Source organism: Oncorhynchus keta, chromosome 11 (assembly GCF_023373465.1).
Source record: "Oncorhynchus keta strain PuntledgeMale-10-30-2019 chromosome 11, Oket_V2, whole genome shotgun sequence".
Classification (NCBI taxonomy): Eukaryota; Metazoa; Chordata; class Actinopteri; order Salmoniformes; family Salmonidae; genus Oncorhynchus; species Oncorhynchus keta.
In genome coordinates, this window is record NC_068431.1 from 2,131,502 (window position 1) to 2,158,063 (window position 26,562).

Below are 26,562 nucleotides of genomic sequence, written 5' to 3' on the forward strand. Positions count from 1 at the left end.
GACGCTCTTATCCAGAGCGACTTACAAAATGTAACCAGTCAGGATGCTCTCGATGGTGCAGCTGTAGAAACTGTTTTAGGATCTGAGGACCCATGCCAAATCTTTTCAGTCTCCTGAGGGGGAATAGGTTTTGTCGTGCCCTCTTCATGACTGTCTTGGTGTGCATGGACCATGTTAGTTTGTTGGTGATGTGGACACCAAGGAACTTGAAGCTCTCAACCTGATCCACTACAACCCCATCGATGAGAATGGGGGCGTGCTCGGTCATCTTTTCCTGTAGTCAAAAAATAGAGCGCTAATTTCACTGCTTCGCGTCAAAGTACATGAACCTACGGAGTCAGGGAAAAAAAATGAACCAGCCATTTATCTATCGTAATTTAAGACAAATCGTACAATGTACAATTGGTGATGCTCAAAACAATGTGTTTTTGTTCCAAAAAGTTACAGAGCCAGATTGATTCTAAGCTTCCTGGAGCAACCAGAAGTGGTTAAATTCACCTTAAAGGTGTTTTTACCCAACCTGCAGTTTGTGAAAACACTGCATTCAACCCTGTGTAAATCAGTCAATTCTTAACGTCAAGAGTTTAAACTCGGGATTCTGTAAAAGTCTACCCCAATGAGGATACGTGTTTACTTTCAGCTTCCTGTGCCAACTGGAAGTGCCTTAAATTGGGGACATAGGAGCTGTTTCGAAGGGTTAAAAATGTCACATCTTTTCCAAAACTTCATACGTGTGATTAGGCAACCCTCATGAACTGTAAATCAGTCATTTCTCCCAGCAGCTGTCAAAGAAAAGCTCTCTCCCACCACACACACACACACACACGCACGCACGCACGCACGCAAAAACTCTCTCCCACACGCACGCACGCACGCACGCACGCACACGCACGCACGCACGCACGCACGCACGCACGCACGCACACACACACACACACACACACACACACACACACACACACACACACACACACACACACACACACACACACACACACACACACACACACACAAACAGCAAGGATGGAGAGACATGGTGCGGGGCTTAAACTTGTTATGGCTTCAATCCCACTACCGAGATCGATATGACAACTCCCAGTGAAAATAGAGGGCGCCAAATTCAAACCACAGACATCTCATAATTACAATTCCTAAAACATACATGTGTTTTACATCATTTTAAAGGTAATCTTGTTGTTAATCCCACCAAAGTGTCCGATTTCAAATAGTCTTTTCAGTTAAAGCACTACAAACGATTATGTTCGGTCTCCACCAAACCACAATAAGCACAGCCATTTTTCCAGCTAAATACAGCCTTCACAAAAAGTGGAAATAAAAATTAATCACATGTATGTTTTGTTTGATAACGTTCAAATGTAATAAAATAAAATAAAAAAAAAATAAAAAAATCTGAATGTACATTGGCGTATTAGATTCACCAGTTCCAAAAACATCAAATGTGTAACGGCTGGTTTCTTCCCTCTTCCTCTGATCGGATCAAGATGCGGTGTGGTAAGTACCGGCTGGTTTCTTCCTCTTCCTCAGATCGGACCAAGATGCGGTAAGTGTCCATGTTATAATAAGAAAAACTCAACATGAACAGAAAATATAAAAACAATAAATGTGAACAAACCGAAACGGTCCCGTAAGTCAGTCAGAAGGATCGGAGGACCAATGCACAGTGTGGTAAGTACCGGCTGGTTTCTTCCTCTAATCGGACCAAGATGCAGTGTGGTAAGTGTTCATTATATTTATTTATAGCTCAGAACACTAAATAATAAAACAACAAAGAGAACGATATGAAACCGAAACAGTCCTGTACGGTGCACACATAAAACACAGAACAGAAAATAAACACCCACGAAACACAGGTGGAAAAAGGCTACCTAACTAACGACACCTGCCTCTGATTGAGAACCATACTAGGCCGAACACAGAAATAGAAAGACAGAGAGACACAAAACATAAACTGCCCTCCCCCAACTCACGCCCTGACCATACTAAAATAAAGACAAAAAAAAAACTAAAATAAAGGTCAGAACATGACAGATTGATTTCTTATTTCTGCCAATAAGTTCCATTCATTTTTGTCCATTTTCAGTTATTCCCTTACAGTTATGAGTGAACAGGAGTACAGGAGGTACCTAAGAACGCACTCCTGAGGGGCCCTTGTGTTGAGGGTCAGCGTGGTGGATGTGTTGTTACCTACTCTTACCACCTGGGGGCTGACCGTCAGGAAGTCCAGGATCCAGTTGCAGAGGGAGGTGTTTAGTCTCAGGTTCCTTAGCTTAGTGATGCGTTTTGAGGGCACTATGGTGTTGAACGCTGAGCTGTAGTCAATGAACGCCACTGTTCTATCCTGCCGGTACAGTGTATAAACAACCAGTATGTTGATAGTGTCGTCGTTCAGCCACGACTCCGTGAAGCATAAGATGTTACCTTAACAAATGGAAGCAGCTGTTAATCAGAACATCTCCCAGATGCTCAGCGAACAGGGAAACCTACTTTTGCCAAATCCCATGACCAACTGGCACAATTTGGGTCGGCTATGGATGAGGCCCTCGCTTTCTTCAACGTCTCGACATTCCACGAGGGGCTTCACCTCCAACAAGCAGAGGATTCTCTACCACAAGTCGAGCCCATCCAACAGTTCTCCCAGGTCAACTATGCCCGTTTGTCATTCCCAGACAAATAGGACGGGTCTCCACCCAAATGCTGTGGCTTCCTCATTCAGTGCTCCCTCTATTTTGCTCATCAGATAGGAGCCCCACCACGGAGAGGTCCAAGCTTGCCACAGTTATTTTCCTGCTGACTGGACGGGTGTTGGAGTGGGCCACGGCCGCTGTGATTGGCTCAGTGTTCTGTCACTCATGGAGAAATTCAAAACTGTTGGGTGCTGTCATAGAGTTACATTAGAAGTGCCCATCCAAGAAGGCTCAAGTTCATTGGCCACAGAGAAAATGACGTCAAATCACGTTATATCTACAGTAGCTTTGATTGGACTGAGCATGTCAACATCATATTTTTATAATCTTAGCTAATCTTAGAATCAAGTCGACAATCTACTGGCTAATCCTGTTTAATCCATGTCATATGAAGATAAATTATAGATAAACGGATCACTGCTTATTGGACATAAACATTACACAAGTTACGCAAATTCAACAATGAGTGGTTTGGAAAGAACCAGTGGCGAACTGCAAATTGCAAAGCAACCAGTAGCCTGCTATTCAGTGGAGTAGGTGTGTGGTCCCTAGTCTGATTTCAGGGTCTCTTTTCCAAGCTTAAAATGATAAAGATTCAACATTGGCCAAAAACATCAATAAAATCTAGCTCCGACTGGGAAAACACATTTTGAAATTTGGAATTGTAAGTCGAGGAACTCTGGCCTCTTTCTAGAGCAACGACCTGAAGATCTCTGATGTCATCCTGATTCGACCTTGTTATCTTTCCCCCAAGAGTTCCCAGTTGTCTTGAAAGCACCATAAATCCAGAGAATGACAGAATTTGAAAAGGTTTCATGACACAATTTGCCCACAGGACCAGTGCGTGCCACCTTCCTGTTCAAGTGAGGACAGCACAGCAAGGTGAGTCCAAAAAGTATTCTGTGCTGCTGCATAAATAATGTAATATGCCAGGGAGATATCTATACTGTAACTAAGAAGGTCATATAAAATGGATGTTGTGTTCACTGCCAGCTGTTAGTGGCCCATGTGCCTTTTCCACCCTAAACCTTTACACCTACTCTTCTGACCTGGTGGTGCACATGTAGCCTATAACCTGTTTAGAGAAATGGAATCATTGAATATTGTAAGACCTTTCATTGTCTGCTTATATGCCCCCATGTATTTATCCAACAGCTCTGACTTGGTGTACAGGGAGAACAATGTAAGAACGGCCCATGTTCAGAATTCTGTCGCTGTACATTTCAAAAGTGCTGAACAAATGGTTTTATTGAATACCTCCCATATTAGCTCATTCATGTCTTATTTGAAATTACAGATTGCCTCTTATGCGGTCGTCGTCCCCTTATGCAATAATTTCTACATCTCCATTGTCCGTAGAAACATGTGCAAGTGAGCCATATCAGCTGTGTTTATTTAAGGGCAGTAAATGAGGCTGAATGAACTGTTTCACTGCCAGACAAGGCATCCCCTGATAGCCAGGTGTAGCAGTGGTAAGATGTTGGACTGCTTTAAGGAAGGATTAACTGTTTCACTGCCAGACAAGGCTCCCCTGATAGCCAGGTGTAGCAGTGGTAAGATGTTGGACTGCTTTAAGGAAGGATTAACTGTTTCACTGCCAGACAAGGCTCCCCTGATAGCCAGGTGTAGCAGTGGTAAGATGTTGGACTGCTTTAAGGAAGGATTAACTGTTTCACTGCCAGACAAGGCTCTCCTGATAGCCAGTGTAGCAGTGGTAAGATGTTGGACTGCTTAAAGGAAGGATTAACTGTTTCACTGTATGATAAACAGAGGATAATGTATGATAAACAGAGGATAATGTAGAATAAACAGATGATAAATGTATAATAAACAGAGGATAATGTATGATACACAGATGATAATGTATGATAAACAGCGTCGATCATGTATGATAAACAGAGGATAATGTATGATAAACAACGATCACGTATGATAAACAGAGGATAATGTATGCTAAACAGAGGATAATGTATAATAAACAGAGATAATGTATGATAAACAGTGGATAATCTATAATAAACAGAGGATAATGTATGATAAACAGTGGATAATCTATGATAAACAGAGGAGAATGTATGATAAACAGTGGACAATGTATAATAAACAGAGGATAATGTATGATAATCATATGATAATGTATAACAAACAGAGGATTATGTATGATAAACAGAGGATACTGTATGATAAACAGAGGATACTGTATGATAAACAGAGATAATGTATGATAAACAGAGGATAATGTATGATAAAAAGAGGTGTAATGTCGGCGTAGGGAATCAGGAAGCTTCAGTTTGTGAGTTTAATAATAAGGAACTAGAACGATACAAGACTTGAGAAACGACAAGGAAACAATGCATATTCTACCTGACAACTGATAGAAACAGAGCATATTCTACCTGACCTGATAGAAACAGAGCATATTCTACCTGACCTGGAGGGTAGATGCTCTATATTGAATAAGTAAATCAGGGAGTAAATGGAATCATGTGACTATGATAACCGGTGACGATTTTAGCATGTGTACGTCTTGCTGGGACAAACAAAACAAGACACTCTGCCCTCTGCATAAACCCCTCCCCTCTTCTCCTCCACATTATCCATCCATCACTGGTTGTATTAATAAGCACAATTAACTGGCTTGTTTAAAATTAGATTTACTGTTTGTTACGATACTATAAAATACAAACAAATGCTATTTTCAGAATGTAGCGGGTCGAGATCACTCAGTAGGATCATGTCTTATTTTAAAGATGAAACAGATATATATTTTTATACAATGATACAGAACCACGTGTGTGTGAGTCTCGTCTAGTGATAACAGCTACAGTGTTGAGTTGTCTGTTATATTCATTAATGTCATAACCCTGAATTAACATGTTATATATCTGAATTAACAGGTCATAACTCTGAATTAACATGTTATATATCTGAATTAACATGTCATAACTGCTTTAACAAGGATATATCTGTTTAACATGTCATAACTCTGATAAACATAACTCTGAATAACATGTATATATCTATTAACATGTCATAACTCTGAATTAACATGTATATATCTGAATTAACAGTCATAACTCTGAATTAACATGTTATATATATTAACAGATCATAAGAATTAACATGTTATCATATGATAAAGGTCATAATGATAAACAGGTCGATAACGTATGATAAAACATGTCATAACTCTGAATTAACATGTTATATATAAACAGGTCATAACTCTGAATTAACATGTTATGTATCTGAATTAACAGGTCATAACTCTGAATTAACAGAGGATAACTCTGAATTAACATGTTATATATCTGAATTAACAGTCATAACTCTGAATAAATGTTATATATCTGAATAAAGGTCAGAATTAACAGGATCATTACCTGTAACAGGATGAATTAACATGTTATATATCTGATAAACATGTGAACCCTGAATTAACAGTTATAACCCTGGTTATAACCCTGAATTAACATGTTATAATCTGAATTAAGAGGTCATAACTATGATAAACATGTTATATATCTGAATTAACAGGTAATGTACTCTGAATTAACATAGTTATATATCTGAATTAACAGGTCATAACTCTGAATTATGTTATATATCTGAATGAACATGTCATAACTCTGAATTAACATGTTATATATCTGTATAACAGGTCATTACCCTGAAATAAATGTTATAACCTGAATTAACAGTTATATATCTGAATAACATATTTATATAAATTAAGAGGTCATTACCCTGAATTAACAGGTCATAACTCTGAATTAAATGTTATATACTGAAAACAGAGTCATAACTCTGAATTAACAGGTCATAATGAAATAACATGTTATAACCTGAGGATTAACATGTTATATGATAAACATGTTATATATATGAATTAACAGTGGTCATTACCCTGAAATAACATGTTATATATCTGAATAAACAGGTCATACCCTGAATTAACATGTTATAACCCTGAATAACAGAGGATCATTACCCTGAAATAACAGATGATAATTATATATCAGAAGAGGTCATTACCCTGAATTAACATGTTATATATCTGAATTAAACAGGTCATAACTCTGATTAACAGGTCATTATGAAACAACATGTTATAAACAGAACATGTTATATATCTGAATTAACATGTGTATATATCTGCATTAAGAGGTAATGTATGATAACAGTCATAAGGATATGTATGAATAAACAGTCATAACTCTGAATTAACAATGTCATAAACCCTGAAATGTGTTATAACCCTGAATTAACATGTTATATATCTGTAACATGTTATATATCTGAATAACAGGTCATTACCCTGAAATAACATGTTATAACCCTGAATTAACAGTTATATATCTGAATTAACAGTCATTACCCTGAATTAACAGTTATAACCCTGAATTAACAGGTCATTACCTGAAATAACATGTTATATATCTGAATTAACAGGTCATTACCCTGAATTAACATGTTATATATCTGAATTAACAGGTCATAACTCTGAATTAACAGGTCATTACCTGAAATAAGCATGTTATAACCTGAATTAACATGTTATATAAACTGAATTAAGAGTTATATATCTGAATTAACAACTGATAGAATTAACAGGCATAACTCTGAATTAACATGTTATATATCTGATTAACAGGCATAACTCTGAATTAACAGGTCATTACCCTGAAACAGAGCATATTATAACCTGATTAACATGATATAATCAGAGCATATTAACATGTTATATATCTGAATTAACAGTCAGTGCCCTGAAATAACATGTTATAACCTGAATTAACATGTATAATCTGAATTAACAGGTCATGACTGAAATGATGATAACCTGGTAACATGTTATATATCTGAATTAACATGTTTATATGGGACATTAACAGGTCATTACCCTGAATTAACATGTTATAACCCTGAATTAACACCCATTACCCTGAAATAACATCTCCTATATATCTATAACTGGTCATTACCCTGAATTAACAGTTATATATCTGAATTAACGGTCATAACTCTGAATTAATTAGGTTTACTGAAATTTGTTATGATACTGAATAAAAATACAATTAACATGCTATTATCAGAATTAACAGGTCATTACCCTGAATTAACAGGTCAGTAACTCTGAATTAACATGTTATAAAGATGATTAACAGGTATATACTCTGAATTATACAATCATTACCCTGAAATAACATGTTATAACCCTGAATTAACATGTTATATATCTGAATTAACATGTTATATATCTGAATTAACAGGTCATTACCCTGAAATAACATGTTATAACCCTGAATTAACATGTTATATATCTGAATTAACAGGTCATAACCCTGAAATAACATGTTATAATATCTGAATTAACAGGTCATTACCCTGAAATAACATGTTATATATCTGAATTAACAGGTCATTACCCTGAATTAACATGTTATATATCTGAATTAACATGTTATAACCCTGAATTAACAGGTTATATATCTGAATTAACATGTTATAACCCTGAATTAAGGTCATTACCCTGAAATAACATGTTATATATCTGAATTAACATGTTATAACCCTGAATTAACAGGTTATAACTCTGAATTAACATGTTATAACCCTGAATTAACATGTCATTACCCTGAAATAACATGTTATATATCTGAATTAACATGTTATAACCTAACCCCTCGTCTATTGATGACAGGCAGAATGTTGTTCTTCCAGCCCTGTTCCCAGCACCCCAGGATGGCTATCCTACTTGTATTATAACATGTTATAACCCTATAACCCCCAGTGTGTGGTATCTCATCTCGTGATAACAGCCACGGTGTTGGGTTTCCGCGGTTCTGTCCGGCTATTCCCACAACGCTGTCTCCATCGCCCCAGGATGGTTCTGATCTCCTTGGTCCTGAAACAGTAGATGAACGGGTTGGCCACTGGGGGGAACAGGCTGTAGAATAGAAGGACCACATCAGAAGAAGTTGACTTTGTCAGTTGCCGCGGAAAAATAAATATTTTTTTTGCGTTTTACAAACCCCCTTGAGAAACACTAACACACCCCTGGAGCAGCTTTATTGTCCATTTGATTCAAACGTAAATGAGTATTCTGCCCTTTTCCCAAACCCTAGAAATGTGGCGCACCTCTCTAATCTGTGGTCTACCTACCTATACATGAGGCTGAGGCAGACGCGGAGATCAGGGGTAATTGTCACGTTGGGCATGTAGGGCGTGGAGTAGACTATGAAGCGGGGGATGTAGTAGATAAGAATGAGACATCCCTGAGTACCACAGGTAGAGAAGGTTTTCCGTCTGCCCTGGGATAGAGAGGAGAAAGTTGGAGAAAATCGCTCAGTGGGTTAGGGTTAGGGCAGAGAGACCCGGTGGGTTAGGGTTAGGGCAGGAAGACCCGGTGGGTTAGGGGTTAGGGCAGGAAGACCCGGTGGGTTAGGGGTTAGGGCAGAGAGACCCGGTGGGTTAGGGGTTAGGGCAGGAAGACCCGGTGGGTTAGGGGTTAGGGCAGCAGGAAGACCACAGTGGGTTAGGGGTTAAGGCAGAGACCCGGTGGGTTAGGGTTAGGGCAGGAAGACCCGGTGGGTTAGGGGTTAGGGCAGAGAGACCCGGTGGGTTAGGGGTTAGGGCAGAGAGACCCAGTGGGTTAGGGTTAAGGCAGAGAGACCCGGTGGGTTAGGGGTTAGGGCAGAGAGACACAGTGGGTTAGGGTTAGGGCAGAGAGACACAGTGGGTTAGGGGTTAGGGCAGGAAGACCCGGTGGGTTAGGGGTTAGGGCAGAGAGACCCGGTGGGTTAGGGGTTAGGGCAGAGAGACCCGGTGGGTTAGGGGTTAGGGCAGAGAGACCCGGAGGGTTAGGGGTTAGGACAGAGAGATATGGTGGGTTAGGGGTTAGGGCAGAGAGACACAGTGGGTTAGGGGTTAGGGCAGGAAGACCCGGTGGGTTAGGGGTTAGGGCAGAGAGACACAGTGGGTTAGGGTTAGGGCAGAGAGACACAGTGGGTTAGGGTTAGGACAGAGAGATATGGTGGGTTAGGGCAGAGAGACCCGGTGGGTTTGGGGTTAGGACAGAGAGACACAGTGGGTTAGGGGTTAGGGCAGAGAGACCCGGTGGGTTAGGGGTTAGGGCAGAGAGACACAGTGGGTTAGGGGTTAGGGCAGAGAGACCCGGTGGGTTAGGGGTTAGGGCAGAGAGACACAGTGGGTTAGGGGTTACGGCAGAGAGATGTAGTGGGTTAGGGGTTAGGGCAGAGAGACACAGTGGGTTAGGGTTAGGGCAGAGAGACACAGTGGGTTAGGGTTAGGACAGAGAGATATGGTGGGTTAGGGCAGAGAGACCCGGTGGGTTTGGGGTTAGGACAGAGAGACACAGTGGGTTAGGGGTTAGGACAGAGAGATATAGTGGGTTAGGGTCAGGACAGAGATATGTAGTGGGTTAGGACAGAGAGATATGGTGGGTTAGGGTTAGGGCAGAGAGATATAGTGGGTAAGGACAGATAGATTTAGTGGGTTAGATGTAGTGGGTTAGGACAGAGAGATGTAGTGGGCTAGGACAGAGAGATGTAGTGGGTTAGGGTTAGGACAGAGAGATGTAGTGGGTTAGGGTTAGGACAGAGAGATGTAGTGGGTTAGGGTTAGGACAGAGAGATATAGTGGGTTAGGGTTAGGACAGAGAGATGTAGTGGGTTAGGGTTAGGACAGAGAGACATAGTGGGTTAGGGTTAGGACAGAGAGATATAGTGGGTTAGGACAGAGAGATGTAGTGGGTTAGGACAGAGAGATGTATTGGGTTAGGACAGAGAGATGTAGTGGGTTATGGATTAGGACAGAGAGATATAGTGGGTTAGGACAGAGAAATGTAGTGGGTTAGGACAGAGAGACATAGTGGGTTAGGACAGAGAGATGTAGTGGGTTAGGACAGAGAGATGTAGTGGGTTAGGGTTAGGACAGAGAGATATAGTGGGTTAGGGTCAGGACAGAGATATTTAGTGGGTTAGGGTTAGGACAGAGCGATATAGTGGGTTAGGGTTAGGACAGAGAGATGTAGTGGGTTAGGACAGAGAGATGTAATAGGTTAGGGTTAGGACAGAGAGATATAGTGGGTTAGGGTTAGGACAGAGAGATGTAGTGGGTTAGGGTTAGGACAGAGAGATGTAGTGGGTTAGGGTTAGGACAGAGAGATGTAGTGGGTTAGGGTTAGGACAGAGAGATGTAGTGGGTTAGGGTTAGGACAGAGAGATATAGTGGGTTAGGGTTAGGACAGAGATATGTAGTGGGTTAGGGTTAGGACAGAGAGATGCAGTGGGTTAGGGTTAGGACAGAGAGATATAGTGGGTTAGGGTCAGGACAGAGACATGTAGTGGGTTAGGACAGAGAGATGTAGTGGGTTAGGACAGAGAGACATAGTGGGTTAGGACAGAGAGATGTATTGGGTTAGGGGTTAGGACAGACAGAGATGTAGTTGGGTTAGGACAGAGAGACACAGTGGGTTAGGGTTAGGACAGAGAGATGTAGTGGGTTAGGGGGTTAGGACAGAGGAATGTAGTGGGTTAGGACAGGGTTAGAGACATAGTGGGTTAGTGGGTTAGGACAGAGAGATGTAGATAGGACAGAGAGATGTAGTGGGTTAGGACAGAGAGACACAGTGGGTTAGGGTTAGGACAGAGATGTAGTGTTAGGGTTAGGACAGAGGAATTAGGGTTAGGACAGAGAGATAGTGGGTTAGTGTAGTTAGGGTTAGGACAGACAGATGTGGGTTAGGGTTAGGACAGAGATATGTAGTGGGTTAGGGTTAGGACAGAGAGATGTAGTGGGTTAGGGTTAGGACAGAGATATGTAGTGGGTTAGGGTTAGGACAGAGAGATGTAGTGGGTTAGGGTTAGGACAGAGAGATGTAGTGGGTTAGGGTTAGGACAGAGATATAGTGGGTTAGGGTCAGGACAGAGATATGTAGTGGGTTAGGGTTAGGACAGAGATATATAGTGGGTTAGGGTTAGGACAGAGAGATGTAGTAGGTTAGGACAGAGAAATGTAGTGGATTAGGGTTAGGACAGAGATATATAGTGGGTTAGGACAGAGAGATGTAGTGGGTTAGGGTTAGGACAGAGAGATGCAGTGGGTTAGGACAGAGAGATGCAGTGGGTTAGGACAGAGAGATGTAGTGGGTTAGGGTTAGGACAGAGAGATGTAGTGGGTTAAGGTTAGGACAGAGAGATGTAGTGGGTTAGGGTTAGGACAGAGAGATATAGTGGGTTAGGGTTAGGACAGAGAGATGTAGTGGGTTAGGGTTAGGACAGAGAGATGTAGTGGGTTAGGGTTAGTATAGAGATATGTAGTGGGTTATGGATTAGGGTTAGCGGAATGGGCTAGGGTTAGGGGTAAGGTTTAGGACAGAGTAGTTGGAATTAGGGACACAAGCACAACCCCCCTCCAACCCATACACATCCAGCCCCCACCTTCCAAACACACTGTCTCTGACCTGTGCGTTGGCCATGCGCATCACGGTGACGATGATGCTGATGTAGGAGAAGATGATAAGGGAGAGGGGGACGAGGAGGACAAACATGGCCAGCCCATAGGAGCTATTATTGATCGCCACCATGTTGGAGCAGGACAGCCTAGTCAGTGCTATAGCATCACAGTAGACATGGAGGATACGGTTGGGACCACAGAATGACACTTTCTGGGAGATAAACAAACAAACACAGTCATTGTCAATGTCAACCCGGCCCAGATCCCAAAGTGCACCATAGGTTCTAAAGATCAGGTCAACGCTACTTTCTGGGAGGTGAATAAGAGTTTAGAGAAGTGTCATTCCCAATCAATAAGATTAATTTATAGGCCTTTTTACACCAGTAATGTCCATTAAAAGACGAACATAGATCACAAAGAGCAAACAGAATCGTAGTGTCAAGGAAGTGGGTTTCCTGTCACAACTTGTAGGCTTGTTTACGCGCCGCTGTGCGGATTGTTGTTAACCTTTCTTCGCTACCTGCCTACCTGCCTACCTGCCTACCTGTCTACCTGCCTACCTGCCTATCCGCCTACCTGCCTATCTGCCTACCTGCCTACCTGCCTACCAGCCAACTTTACGGTTTTTACTTTTTAAAATACCGTTTTATATAATTTTATTTTTTCCCCTCACTCAACCTTTTTCATTCAATTTTTTCACCCCGGACTCTTTATCTGGACGGGGTTCATCAGGACCTCCGCCAGTCGAAGCTAAGTAGTAACATTAACGTTATGCCTTCTAATTGCAGTCGCTGTACTCATAATATACAGGAGACATATCGCCTTATGGCGAGGATAGCTGTGCTGCAAGCCCAGCTTCAGACACAATCGTTAGGCAAAGGGTCATTTAAGTGTAGGAAAGGACAAAACAGCGTCTGTGCCACCAATAAATGCAGAGAGTAGTATAAATCCCTTCGCACAGCCTCCGCAGCCTCACAATTTTCTCATGGCTTCTGGAGGGAAATGCTGTTGGAATGCACAACTGGTGTCACTCATTCAGACGACAAACTTTCAATCGGTTTTCCCTATTAAGAAACGGGTCGGAGTCAGAGGCCGAGCCTTCTCTGGTCTCTACTCCTCCCATTACGGGGTCTGAGACACCGAAGCTTCCCACCATTAGCTCTGACAAATTGAAAACCTTAGTCATTGGCGACTCCATTACCCGCAGTATTAGACTTAAAGCGAATCATCCAGCGATCACTGTTTCACAGGGGGCAGGAATACCGACGTTAAGGCTAATCTGAAGATGGTGCTGGCTAAAGCTAAAACCGGCGAGTGTAGAGAGTATAGGGATATTGTTATCCACGTCGGCACCAACGATGTTAGGATGAAACAGTCAGTGGTCACCAAGAGCAACATAGCTTCAGCGTGTAAATCAGCTAGAAAGATGTGTCGGCATCGAGTAATTGTCTCTGGCCCCCTCCCAGTTAGGGGGAGTGATGAGCTCTACAGTAGAGTCTCACAACTCAATCGCTAGTTGAAAACTGTTTTCTGCCCCTCCCAAAAGATGGCATTTGTAGATAATTGGCCCTCTTTCTGGGACTCACCCACAAACAGGACCAAGCCTGGTCTGCTGAGGAGTAACGGACTCCCTCCTAGCTGGAGGGGTGCTCTCATCTTATCTACGAACATAGACAGGGCTCTAACTCCCCTAGCTCCACAATGAGATAGGCTGCATGCCAGGCAGCACGCTGACTGAAACATGGCTTAATTTATTGTGTTAAATGAGGCCTGGTTACACAAGTGACCGTAACATTTACGATAGCAAATTTCAATTGACAAAAAAAAGAAGCTTCTAGTCATGAAATCTATGCAGCCTACTCCATCACTTTTTATAGTTACTGTTTACAGGCCTCCTGGGCCATATACAGCGTTCCTCACTGAGTTCCCTGAATTCCTATCGGATCTTGTAGTCATGAGAATATTCGAACTTTTGGTGACTTCAATAGTCACGTGGAAAAGTCCACAGACCCACTCCAAAAGGCTTTCGAAGCCATCATCGACTCAGTGGGTTTTGGCCAACATGTTTCTGGACCTACTCACTGTCACAGTCATACGCTGGACCTAGTTTTGTCCCATGGAATAAATGTTGTGGATCTTAATGTTTTTCCTCATAATCCTGGACTATCAGACCACCATTTTATTACGTTTGCAATCGCAACAAATAATCTGCTCAGACCCCAACCAAGGAGTATCAAAAGCTGTGCTATAAGTTCTCTGACAACCCAAAGATTCCTAGATGCCCTTCCAGACTCCCTCCACCTACCCAAGGACGTCAGAGGACAAACATCAGTTACCCACCTAACTAAGGAACTCAATTTAACCTTCCGTAATACCCTAGATGCAGTCGCACCCCTAAAAACAAAAAACATTTGTCATGAGAAACTAGCTCCCTGGTATACAGAAAATAACCGTGCTCTGAAGCAAGCTTCCAGAAAATTGGACCGAAAATGGCGCTCCGCCAAACTGGAAGTCTTCCGTTAGCTTGGAAAGACAGTACCTTAAAGTATCGAAGAGCCCTCACTGCTGCTCGATCATCCTATTTTTCTAACTTAATTGAGGAAAATAAGAACAATCCGAAATTCCTTTTTGATACTGTCGCAAAGCTGACTAAAAAGCAGCATTCCCCAAGAGAGGATGACTTTCACTTTAGCAGTGATAAATTCATGAACTTCTTTGAGGGAAAGATTATGATTATGAGAAAGCAAATTACGGACTCCTCTTTAAATCTGCGTATTTCTCCAAAGCTCAGTTGTCCTGAGTCTGCACAACTCTGCCAGGACCTAGGATCAAGGGAGACACTAAAGTGTTTTAGTACTATATCTCTTAACACAATGATGAAAATAATCATGGCCTCTAAAACTTCAAGCTGCATACTGGACCCTATTCCAACTAATCTACTGAAAGAGCTGCTTCCTGTGCTTGGCCCTCCTATGTTGAACATAATAAATGGCTCTCTATCCACCGGATGTGTACCAAACTCACTAAAAGTGGCAGTAATAAAGCCTCTCTTGAAAAAAGCCAAACCTTGACCCAGAAAATATAAAAAAATATCGGCCTATATCGAATCTTCCATTCCTCTCAAAAAAAAATCAAAAGCTGTTGTGCAGCAACTCACTGCCTTCCTGAAGACAAACAATGTATAGACCCCATCATAGCACTGAGACTGCACTCATTAAGGTGGTAAATTACCTTTAATGGTGTCAGACCGAGGCTCTGCATCTGTCCTCGTGCTCCAAGACCTTAGTGCTGCTTTTGATACCATCGATCACCACATTCTTTTGGAGAGATTGGAAACCCAAGCTGGTCTACACTGACAAGTTCTGGCCTGGTTTAGATCTTATCTGTCGGAAAGATATCAATTTGTCTCTGTGGATGGTTTGTCCTGACAAATCAACTGTATATTTCAGTGTTCATCAAAGCTCCGTTTTAGGACCACTATTGTTTTCACTTCATAGTTTATGTGGATGCTTTGTCCTCTGACTGTAAATGTTGGTGTTCCTCAAGGTTCTGTTTTAGGACCACTATTGTTGTCACTATATATTTTACCTCTTGATGATGTCATTTGGAAACATAATGTTAACTTTCACTGGTACGTGAATGACACACAGCTGTACATTTCGATGAAACATGGTGAAGCCCCAAAATTGCCCTCCCTGGAAGCCTGTGTTTCAGACATAAGGAAGTGGATGGCGGCATATTTAAAAGTTTTAAACTTGGAAAAAACAGAGATGCTTGTTCTAGGTCCCAAGAAACAAAGAGAACTTCTGTTGAATCTGACAATTCATCTTGATGGTTGTACAGTCATATCAAATAAAACTGTGAAGGACCTCAAATTTACTCTGGACCCTGATCTCTCTTTTGACGAACATATCAAGACTGTTTCAAGGACAGCTTTTTTCCATCTACGTAACATTGCAAAAATCAGAAACTTTCTGTCCAAAAATGATGCAGAAAAATGAATCCATGCTTTTGTTACTTCTAGGTTAGACTACTGCAATGCTCTACTTTCCGGTTACCCGGATAAAGCACTAAATAAACTTCAGTTAGTGCTAAATACGGCTGCTAGAATCCTGACTAGAAGCAAAACATTTGATCATATTACTCCAGTGCTAGTCTCCCTACACTGGCTTCCTGTTAAGGCAAGGGCTGATTTCAAGGTTTTGCAAAAAATATATATAAATTTGTTTGATTGAATGATTAATTGAATGATTGATTGAATGATTGAAGGAACAACTCCCTCCCCTGGGACGCTCGCATCGATGAGGCAGAGTCCATTCGGTGTTGTGATTCTGAACAATCAGAGATTCAGCAAAAATAATTCTAGGTCTTGTTTTGAGATGTTTTGACTGTCCATGCTAATGTGGCTGATATTCTCTAGCTAGCTATCCAAAAAAACTGTAGCGATGTATTTGAGAGACAACAATTGTTCATTTATGTGCAATTCATTTGGAGACTAAATCTAGTTTCCCCAATAGTGGCACACATGCTTAACAACCAAGCCATCAATATCACGACAGTACCCTGCTGAAGTCTATGGTGACGATGCCAGGTGCCACTTGGGCTGATATCCAGGAGAAGACTGTTAGACCACTCATTGTCCGGTTGGTCATCAACATAGGATACCTGGAGAGGACAGAGCAGGGGACAGGGGGAGAGAGAGGGAGGTATGGGGGAGAGAAGAAGAGAGAGAGAGAGAGAGGGAGAGAGAGAGAGAGAGAGAGAGAGAGAGGGATGGTGAGAGGGGGAGAGAAGTTGAGAGTGAGATGGGGAAGAGGAAGGTATGGGGGAGAGAAGAAGAGGGGGAGAGAGTGAGAGAGGGATGGGGAGATAGGGAGAGAAGAAGAGAGTGAGATGGGGAAGAGGAAGGTACGGGGGAGAGAAGAAGAGAGAGAGAGATTGAGAGAGGGATGGTGAGATGGTGAGGGGAGAAGAAGAGAGTGAGAGAGGGATGGTGAGATGGGGAGAGAAGAAGAGAGTGAGAGAGGGATGGTGAGATGGGGAGAGAAGAAGAGAGGAGTGAGATGGGGAAAGAGGAAGGTAGAGGAAGGGGGGGAGAGAAGAAGAGGGGGAGAGAGTGAGAGAGGGATGGTGAGATGGGGAGAGAAGAAGAGGGGGAGAGAGTGAGAGAGGGATGGTGAGAGGGGGAGAGAAGAAGAGGGGGAGAGAGTGAGAGAGGGATGGTGAGAGGGGGAGAGAAGAAGAGGGGACAGAGTGAGAGAGGGATGGTGAGATGTGGAGAGAAGATGAGGGGGAGAAAGAGGGATGGGGGAGAGGACCAAAAAAATAATTAATTCTCCCATTTCACTTGTATGTATTTTTCATCAATGACATCATAACTCATATTAATGAGATATTGTTGTTGTTACCTGATAGCCAGGTACATGATGAGAGGGTTAAGGTTAGGGGTAGGGGGAATAGGGGATACCTAGTCAGTTGTACAACTGAATGCAATCAACTGAAATGTGTCTTCTGCATTTAACCCAACCCCTCTGAATCAGAGAGATGTGGGGTGCTGCCTTTATATAGATCTATGTTACCTGAGAGGGTGACATATTCCCAGGTACCGGTCCTTAGCCATGGTCATCATAATGAGAGAGTTAGGTTTAGGGTTATATAGATCTATGTTACCTGAGAGGGTGACATATTGCCAGGTACCGGTCCATAGCCATGGTCAACATAATGAGAGAGTTGAGCGTTCCAAAATAGTTAGGCGTTCCAAAATAGTGGATCATTTGTTCCTGGAACATGCAGGTATGGAAGGAGATCCTCCCGTCGTTCCACCACCACCGAGCTATCAGATTGGGAAGGGCCACTGTGGCAAAACCTAGAGAGGTGGGAAGGGGAGAGGAGGGGGAAGGAGAGGTGGGAAGGGGAGAGGAGGGGAAGGAGAGGTGGGAAGGGGAAGGAAGGAGAGGTGGGAAGGGGAGAGGAGGGGGAAGGAGAGGTGGGAAGGGGGGAGGAGGGGGAAGGAGAGGTGGGAAGGGTGGAGGAGGGGGAAGGAGAGGTGGGAAGGAGAGGAGGGGGAAGGAGAGGTGGGAAGGGAGAGGGGAAGGAGAGGTGGGAAGGGGAAGGGGGAAGGGAGAGGTGGGAAGGGTGGAGGAGGGGGAAGGAGAGGTGGGAAGGGTGGAGGAGGGAAGGAGAGGTGGGAAGGGTGGAGGAGGGGAAGGAGAGGTGGGAAGGGTGGAGGAGGGGAAGGAGAGGTGGGAAGGGGAGAGGAGGGGGAAGGAGAGGTGGGAAGGGTGGAGGAGGGGGAAGGAGAGGTGGGAAGGGTGGAGGAGAAGGGAGGTGGGAAGGAGAGGGTGGGAGGAGAGGTGGGAAGGGGGGAAGGAAGGAAGGGGAAGGGGAGGAGGAGGGGAAGGAGAGGTGGGAAGGGGAGAGGAGGGGGAAGGAGAGGTAGGAAGGGGGAGGAGGGGAAGGAGAGGTGGGAAAGGGTGGAGGGGAAGGAGAGGTGGGAAGGGGAGAGGAGGGGGAAGGAGAGGTGGGAAGGGGAGAGGAGGGGAAGGTGGGAAGGGGGAGGAGGGGAAGGAGGTGGGAAGGGTGGAGGAGGGGAAGGAGAGGTGGGAAGGGGAGAGGAGGGGGAAGGAGAGAGGTGGGAAGGGGGAGGAGGGGGAAGGAGAGGTGGGAAGGGTGGAGGGGGGGAAGGAGAGGTGGGAAGGGGGAGGAGGGGAAGAGAGGTGGGAAGGGTGGAGGAGGGGGGGAAGGAGAGGTGGGAAATGGAGAGGAGGGGGAAGGAGATGTGGGAATGGAGAGGAGGGGGGAAGGAGAGGTGGGAAGGGTGGAGGAGGGGAAGGAGAGGTGGGAAGGGTGGAGGAGGGGAAGGAGAGGTGGGAAGGGGAGAGGAGGGGGAAGGAGAGGTGGGAAGGTGGGAAAGGGGGAAGGAGAGGTGGGAAGAGGTGGAGGGAGGGGGAAGGGTGGAGGAGGGGGAAGGAGAGGTGGGAAGGGGGAGGAGGGGAAGGAGAGGTGGGAAAGGGTGGAGGAGGGGGAAGGAGAGGTGGGAAGGGGGAGGAGGGGAAGGAAGGGGTGGAGGTGGGAAAAGGTGGGAAGGGGAGAGGAGGGGAAGGAGAGGTGGGAAGGGTGGAGGAGGGGGAAGGAGGAGAGGTGGGAAATGGAGAGGAGGGGGGAAGGAGAGGTGGGAAGGGGGAGGAGGGGAAGGAGAGGTGGGAAATGGAGAGGAGGGGGAAGGAGAGGTGGGAAGGGGAGAGGAGGGGGAAGGAGAGGTGGGAAGGGTGGAGGAGGGAGGAGGGGAGGAGAGGTGGGGAGTCGAGGTGAGGCGGGAAAGGGAGATGTGGGATGGGGAGAGGAGGGGGGAGTAGAGGAGGGTAGGGGAGAGGAGGAGGGAGGGTGGAGGAGACCACATTAGACTATTGAGACACAGACAGGAAGGGAAGGAGATCCTCAACCTAGAGTTGTAGCCACTGACTCTAAGAGGGAAAATAGACACAGCGACCCTGTTAAAATGACCTTCATTGGATGGAGGTCATCACCGATTAAAGACAACACATTTGTACATACTGACTGTGACGTCAGAGAGGGACTCTCCATGTGATTAAAGGAGGCAGGTATTGGGACACATTTTAACAGCACACTCTTTCTCTCATGAGCTCGCCTCTCTCATTGATGTCTGTGCCCAGCAAGACACATTTAAACTCCCTCAGCAGTCTAATTGGGGAAGGAAGGAGCAAGACAGAGTTCACATTTAAAAAGAACAGACATTCTAACATGACTCCTTTATCTGACAGAACCAGGCTGAGCATCTTACCTATATCTGACAGAACCAGGCTGAGAATATAAACTATATCTGACAGAACCAGGCTGAGCATCTTACCTATATCTGACAGAACCAGGCTGAGTATCTTACCTTTATCTGACAGAACCAGGCTGAGCATCTAACCTATATCTGACAGAACCAGACTGAGCATCTTACTTATATCTGACAGAACCAGACTGAGCATCTTACCTATATCTGACAGAACCAGACTGAGAATATAAACTATATCTGACAGAACCAGGCTGAGTATCTTACCTATATCTGACAGAACCAGGCTGAGTATCTAACCTATATCTGACAGAACCAGACTGAGTATATAAACTATATCTGACAGAACCAGACTGAGTATATAAACTATATCTGACAGAACCAGGCTGAGTATCTTACCTATATCTGACAGAACCAGGCTGAGCATCTTACCTATATCTGACAGAACCAGGCTGAGTATCTAACCTATATCTGACAGAGCCAGGCTGAGCATCTTACCTATATCCGACAGAACCAGGCTGAGTATCTAACATATATCCGACAGAACCAGGCTGAGCATCTTACCTATATCTGACAGAGCCAGGCTGAGCATCTTACCTATATCTGACAGAACCAGGCTGAGCATCTTACCTATATCTGACAGAACCAGGCTGAGCATCTTACCTATATCTGACAGAACCATGCTGAGCATCTTACCTATATCTGACAGAACCAGGCTGAGTATCTAACCTATATCTGACAGAACCAGACTGAGTATATAAACTATATCTGACAGAACCAGGCTGAGCATCTTACCTATATCTGACAGAACCAGGCTGAGCATCTTACCTATATCTGACAGAACCAGGCTGAGCATCTTACCTATATCTGACAGAACCAGGCTGAGTATCTAACCTATATCTGACAGAACCAGGCTGAGCATCTTACCTATATCTGACAGAACCAGGCTGAGCATCTTACCTATATCTGACAGAGCCAGGCTGAGCATCTAACCTATATCTGACAGAACCATGCTGAGCATCTTACCTATATCTGACAGAACCAGGCTGAGCATCTAACCTATATCTGACAGAACCATGCTGAGCATCTTACCTATATCTGACAGAACCAGACTGAGTATATAAACTATATCTGACAGAACCAGGCTGAGCATCTTACCTATATCTGACAGAACCAGGCTGAGTATCTTACCTATATCTGACAGAACCATGCTGAGCATCTTACCTATATCTGACAGAACCAGGCTGAGTATCTAACCTATATCTGACAGAACCAGACTGAGTATATAAACTATATCTGACAGAACCATGCTGAGCATCTTACCTATATCTGACAGAACCAGGCTGAGTATCTAACCTATATCTGACAGAACCAGACTGAGTATATAAACTATATCTGACAGAACCAGGCTGAGTATCTTACCTATATCTGACAGAGCCAGGCTGAGCATGATGATGTACATGGGTTTCTGCAGGCTGTGCTCCAGGGCAAACAGCACAACCAGCAGGAAGTTCCCCACCACCGTGGTCACATAGACGCAGAAGAAGAACCAGGCCACCAGATGGAAGAAGGATGGATGGAGCCCCGGGAAGCCCACGATCACAAACTCTGACACACGTGTGTAGTTCTCATCTCCCTCAAACATACTGTATTGGGGAAGGTGGGGGGAGGGAGGGATGGGGAGAGACAAAATCAGAGAGAAAACCTCTCATACATGAAGATAGATAGACACTAAAGCCTATCCTGAAATGGTTAATTACTCATCTAAAATAGTTTTAGCTGCAGGAGAGAGAGAGAGAGAGAGAGAGAGAGAGAGAGAGAGAGAGAGAGAGAGAGAGAGAGAGAAAGAGAGAGAGATGTTGAAGAACCTGTTTGATCTCTCTCCACCCTCACCTCCCACGTAACAGACATGAAGTGACACAAATATAAAGAGACAACCTACATCTCTCCATCCTTACCTCCCTCCCAACCAGAGCCCCCAGAGGTGTGTGCCGTGTCCCGTTCTGAACCTCCCAGCCTTATACCCAGCATGCCCTTTTGAAAGGACAGCCAACAGCCAATAAAAAAACCTGCCCTCTGCTGATGTCACTGTTGTCACTCAATTCATGTCCCTCACAGATCATTTCATCCCTGGCCAGGGCTGGGCAAGTCTTCTCTATCAGAACAGATATGGTGGACTGTGAACACAGTTTTAATGTGAACACAGTTTTAATGTAAACATGGTGTAATGTGAACACAGTTTTAATGTAAACATGGTGTAATGTGAACACAGTTTTAATGTAAACATGGTGTAATGTGAACATGGTGTAATGTGAACATGGTGTAATGTGAACACAGTTTTAATGTGAACATGGTGTAATGTGAACACAGTTTTAATGTGAACACGGTGTAATGTGTAATGTGAACAGTTTTAATGTAAACATGGTGTAATGTGAACATGGTGTAATGTAAACATGGTGTAATGTAAACATGGTGTAATGTAATGTGACAGTTTTAATGTAAACATGGTGTAATGTGAAATGTGAACAGTTTTAATGTAAACAGTTTTAATGTGAACATGGTGTAATGTGTAATGTGAACAGTTTTAATGTAAACATGGTGTAATGTGAACACGGTGTAATTTAATGTAAACATGGTGTAATGTGAACATGGTGTAATGTGAACATGGTGTAATGTGTAATGTGAACATGGTGTAATGTGAACATGGTGTAATGTGAACATGGTGTAATGTGTAATGTGAACACGGTGTAATGTGAACATGGTGTAATGTGAACATGGTGTAATGTGTAATGTGAACATGGTGTAATGTGAACATGGTGTAATGTGAACATGATGGTGTAATGTGAACATGGTGTAATGTGTAATGTGAACATGGTGTAATGTGAACACAGTTTGTGAACATGTGTAATGTGAACATGGTGTAATGTGAACATGGTGTAATGTGAACATGGTGTAATGTGAACATGGTGTAATGTGTAATGTGAACATGGTGTAATGTGTACGGTGTAACTGTGTAATGTGAACATGGTGTAATGTGAACACGGTGTAATGTGAACATGGTGTAATGTGAACACGGTGTAATGTGAACACGGTGTAATGTGTAATGTGAACATGGTGTAATGTGAACATGGTGTAATGTGAACATGGTGTAATGTGAACACGGTGTAATGTGTAATGTGAACATGGTGTAATGTGTAATGTGAACATGGTGTAACGGTGAACATGTGTAATGTGAACATGGTGTAATGTGAACACGGTGTAATGTGAACATGGTGTAATGTGAACATGGTGTAATGTGAACATGGTGTAATGTGAACATGGTGTAATGTGTAATGTGAACATGGTGTAATGTGAACACGGTGTAATGTGAACATGGTGTAATGTGAACATGGTGTAATGTGAACATGGTGTAATGTGAACATGGTGTAATGTGTAATGTGAACATGGTGTAATGTGAACATGGTGTAATGTGAACATGGTGTAATGTGAACATGGTGTAATGTGAACATGGTGTAATGTGAACATGGTGTAATGTGAACATGGTGTAATGTGTAATGTGAACACGGTGTAATGTGAACATGGTGTAATGTGAACATGGTGTAATGTGAACATGGTGTAATGTGAACATGGTGTAATGTGAACATGGTGTAATGTGAACATGGTGTAATGTGAACACGGTGTAATGTGAACATGGTGTAATGTGAACATGGTGTAATGTGAACATGGTGTAATGTGAACATGGTGTAATGTGAACATGGTGTAATGTGTAATGTGAACATGGTGTAATGTGAACACGGTGTAATGTGAACATGGTGTAATGTGAACATGGTGTAATGTGAACATGGTGTAATGTGAACATGGTGTAATGTGAACATGTGTAATGTAATGTGTAATGTGAACACGTGTAATGTGTAATGTGAACATGGTGTAATGTGAACATGGTGAACATGGTGTAATGTGAACATGGTGTAATGTGAACATGAACATGTGTAATGTGAACATGGTGTAATGTGAACACGGTGTAATGTGTAATGTGAACATGGTGTATGTGAAATGTGAACATGGTGTGAACATGTGTAATGTGAACATGGTGTAATGTGAACATGGTGTAATGTGAACATGGTGTAATGTGAACATGGTGTAATGGTGTAATGTGTAATGTGAACATGGTGTAATGTGTAATGTGAACACGGTGTAATGTGAACATGGTGTAATGTGTAATGTGAACATGGTGTAATGTGTAATGTGAACATGGTGTAATGTGAACATGGTGTAATGTGAACATGGTGTAATGTGAACATGGTGTAATGTGTAATGTGAACACGGTGTAATGTGTAATGTGAACATGGTGTAATGTGAACATGGTGTAATGTGAACATGGTGTAATGTGTAATGTGAACACGGTGTAATGTGAACATGGTGTAATGTGTAATGTGAACATGGTGTAATGTGAACATGGTGTAATGTGAACATGGTGTAATGTGAACATGGTGTAATGTGAACATGGTGTAATGTGAACATGGTGTAATGTGAACATGGTGTAATGTGTAATGTGAACATGGTGTAATGTGAACATGGTGTAATGTGAACATGGTGTAATGTGAACATGGTGTAATGTGAACATGGTGTAATGTGAACATGGTGTAATGTGAACATGGTGTAATGTGAACATGGTGTAATGTGAACATGGTGTAATGAACATGGTGTAATGTGAACATGGTGTAATGTGAACATGGTGTAATGTGAACATGGTGTAATGTGAACATGGTGTAATGTGTAATGTGAACATGGTGTAATGTGAACATGGTGTAATGTGAACATGGTGTAAATGTAATGTGAACATGTGTAATGTGAACATGGTGTAATGTGAACATGGTGTAATGTGAACATGGTGTAATGTGTTGTGAACATGGTGTAATGTGAACATGGTGTAATGTGAACATGGTGTAATGTGAACATGGTGTAATGTGAACATGTGTGTAATGTGAACATGGTGTAATGTAATGTGAACATGTGTGAACATGGTGTAATGTGAACATGGTGTAATGTGAAATGTGAACATGGTGTAATGTGAACATGGTGTAATGTGAACATGGTGTAATGTGTAATGAACACGGTGTAATGTGAACATGTGTAATGTGAACATGGTGTAATGTGAACATGGTGTAATGTGAACATGGTGTAATGTGAACATAATGTGAACACGGTGTAATGTGAACATGGTGTAATGTGAACATGGTGTAATGTGAACATGGTGTAAATGTGAACATGTGTAATGTGAACATGGTGTAATGTGAACATGGTGTAATGTGAACATGGTGTAATGTGAACATGGTGAACATGTGTAATGTGAACATGGTGTAATGTGAACACATGGTGTAATGTGAACATGGTGTAATGTGAACATGGTGTAATGTGAACACGGTGTAATGTGAACATGGTGTAATGTGTAATGTGAACATGGTGTAATGTGAACATGGTGTAATGTGTAATGTGAACATGGTGTAATGAACACGGTGTATGGAACATGTGTAATGTGTAATGTACATGGTGTAATGTGAACATGGTGTAATGTGTAATGTGAACATGGTGTAATGTGAACATGGTGTAATGTGTAATGTGAACATGGTGTAATGTGGTAATGTGAACATGGTGTAATGTGAACATGTGAACATGGTGTAATGTGTGAACATGGTGTAATGTGTAATGTGAACATGGTGTAATGTGTAATGTGAACATGGTGTAATGTGAACATGGTGTAATGTGTAATGTGAACATGGTGTAATGTGTAATGTGAACATGGTGTAATGTGAACATGGTGTAATGTGTAATGTGAACATGGTGTAATGTGAACATGTGTAATGTGAACATGTAATGTGTAATGTGAACATGGTGTAATGTGAACATGGTGTAATGTGAACATGGTGTAATGTGAACATGGTGTAATGTGTACATGGTGTAATGTGAACATGGTGTAATGTGTAATGTGAACGGTGTAATGTGTAATGTGAACATGGTGTAATGTGTAAATGAACACGGTGTAATGTGAACATGGTGTAATGTGAACATGGTGTAATGTGTAATGTGAACACGGTGTAATGTGAACATGGTGTAATGTGAACATGGTGTAATGTGAACATGGTGTAATGTGAACATGGTGTAATGTGAACACGGTGTAATGTGTAATGTGAACATGGTGTAATGTGAATGGCATGGTGTAATGTGAACATGGTGTAATGTGTAATGTGAACATGGTGTGAAATGTGTAATGAACATGGTGTATGTATCACAGGCTTATGGTGTGTGAACATGGTGTAATGTGAACATGGTGTAATGTGAACACGGTGTAATGTGAACATGGTGTAATGTGTAAAATGTGAACATGATGTAATGTAGACATGTTATGTGTGTAATGTGAACACGGTGTAATGTGTAATGTGAACATGGTGTAATGTGAACATGGTGTAAGTGTAATGTGAACATGGTGTAATGTGAACATGGTGTAATGTGTAATATTGAACATGGTGTAATGTGAACATGGTGTGATGTGTAATGTGAACATGGTGTAATGTGAACATG

General features: G+C 42.8%; 1 protein-coding gene and 1 long non-coding RNA gene across 5 annotated transcripts in view; one reads left to right on the plus strand and one right to left on the minus strand.

The window, feature by feature from the left end:
* The first annotated feature begins 5,564 nt into the window (after positions 1 to 5,564).
* Positions 5,565 to 26,562, plus strand: part of LOC127932990 (uncharacterized) — a 28,591-nt gene continuing 7,593 nt past the window's right edge. The window contains exons 1-3 of the long non-coding RNA XR_008146711.1: positions 5,565 to 5,644; positions 7,158 to 7,220; positions 7,979 to 8,041. This is a non-coding gene — a long non-coding RNA (uncharacterized LOC127932990). The remainder of the gene's footprint in view (positions 5,645 to 7,157; positions 7,221 to 7,978; positions 8,042 to 26,562) is intronic.
* On the minus strand, positions 8,296 to 21,998 carry LOC118380671 (olfactory receptor 1500-like). Of its 4 annotated transcripts, none has more exons than XM_052529092.1 (7): positions 21,942 to 21,998; positions 21,406 to 21,629; positions 17,856 to 18,051; positions 16,748 to 16,850; positions 12,193 to 12,396; positions 8,871 to 9,019; positions 8,296 to 8,655 (listed from the first exon to the last, which is right to left on the minus strand). In XM_052529092.1, exons 2-7 carry the CDS (start codon positions 21,626 to 21,628, stop codon positions 8,511 to 8,513), a joined length of 1,020 nt encoding a protein of 339 aa, XP_052385052.1. In that variant the 5' UTR covers position 21,629; positions 21,942 to 21,998; the 3' UTR covers positions 8,296 to 8,510. The 4 variants fall into 4 exon arrangements, with proteins under 4 accessions (XP_052385052.1, XP_052385051.1, XP_052385049.1 ...); XM_052529091.1 differs by having other exon boundaries at positions 8,296 to 8,613; positions 8,871 to 9,014; positions 21,942 to 21,992; XM_052529089.1 differs by having other exon boundaries at positions 8,296 to 8,613; positions 21,942 to 21,992.

Excerpts from the sequence above, each read along its gene's own strand:
- LOC118380671 (XM_052529092.1), bottom strand. The coding sequence starts at position 21,628 with ATGTTTGAGGGAGATGAGAACTACACACGTGTGTCAGAGTTTGTGATC. Across the intron at positions 9,020-12,192 it reads TGCGCATGGCCAACGCACAG|GGCAGACGGAAAACCTTCTC; the intron begins GTCAGAGACAGT and ends TCTCTATCCCAG. Across the intron at positions 8,656-8,870 it reads TGCCTCAGCCTCATGTATAG|CCTGTTCCCCCCAGTGGCCA; the intron begins GTAGGTAGACCA and ends TCTATTCTACAG.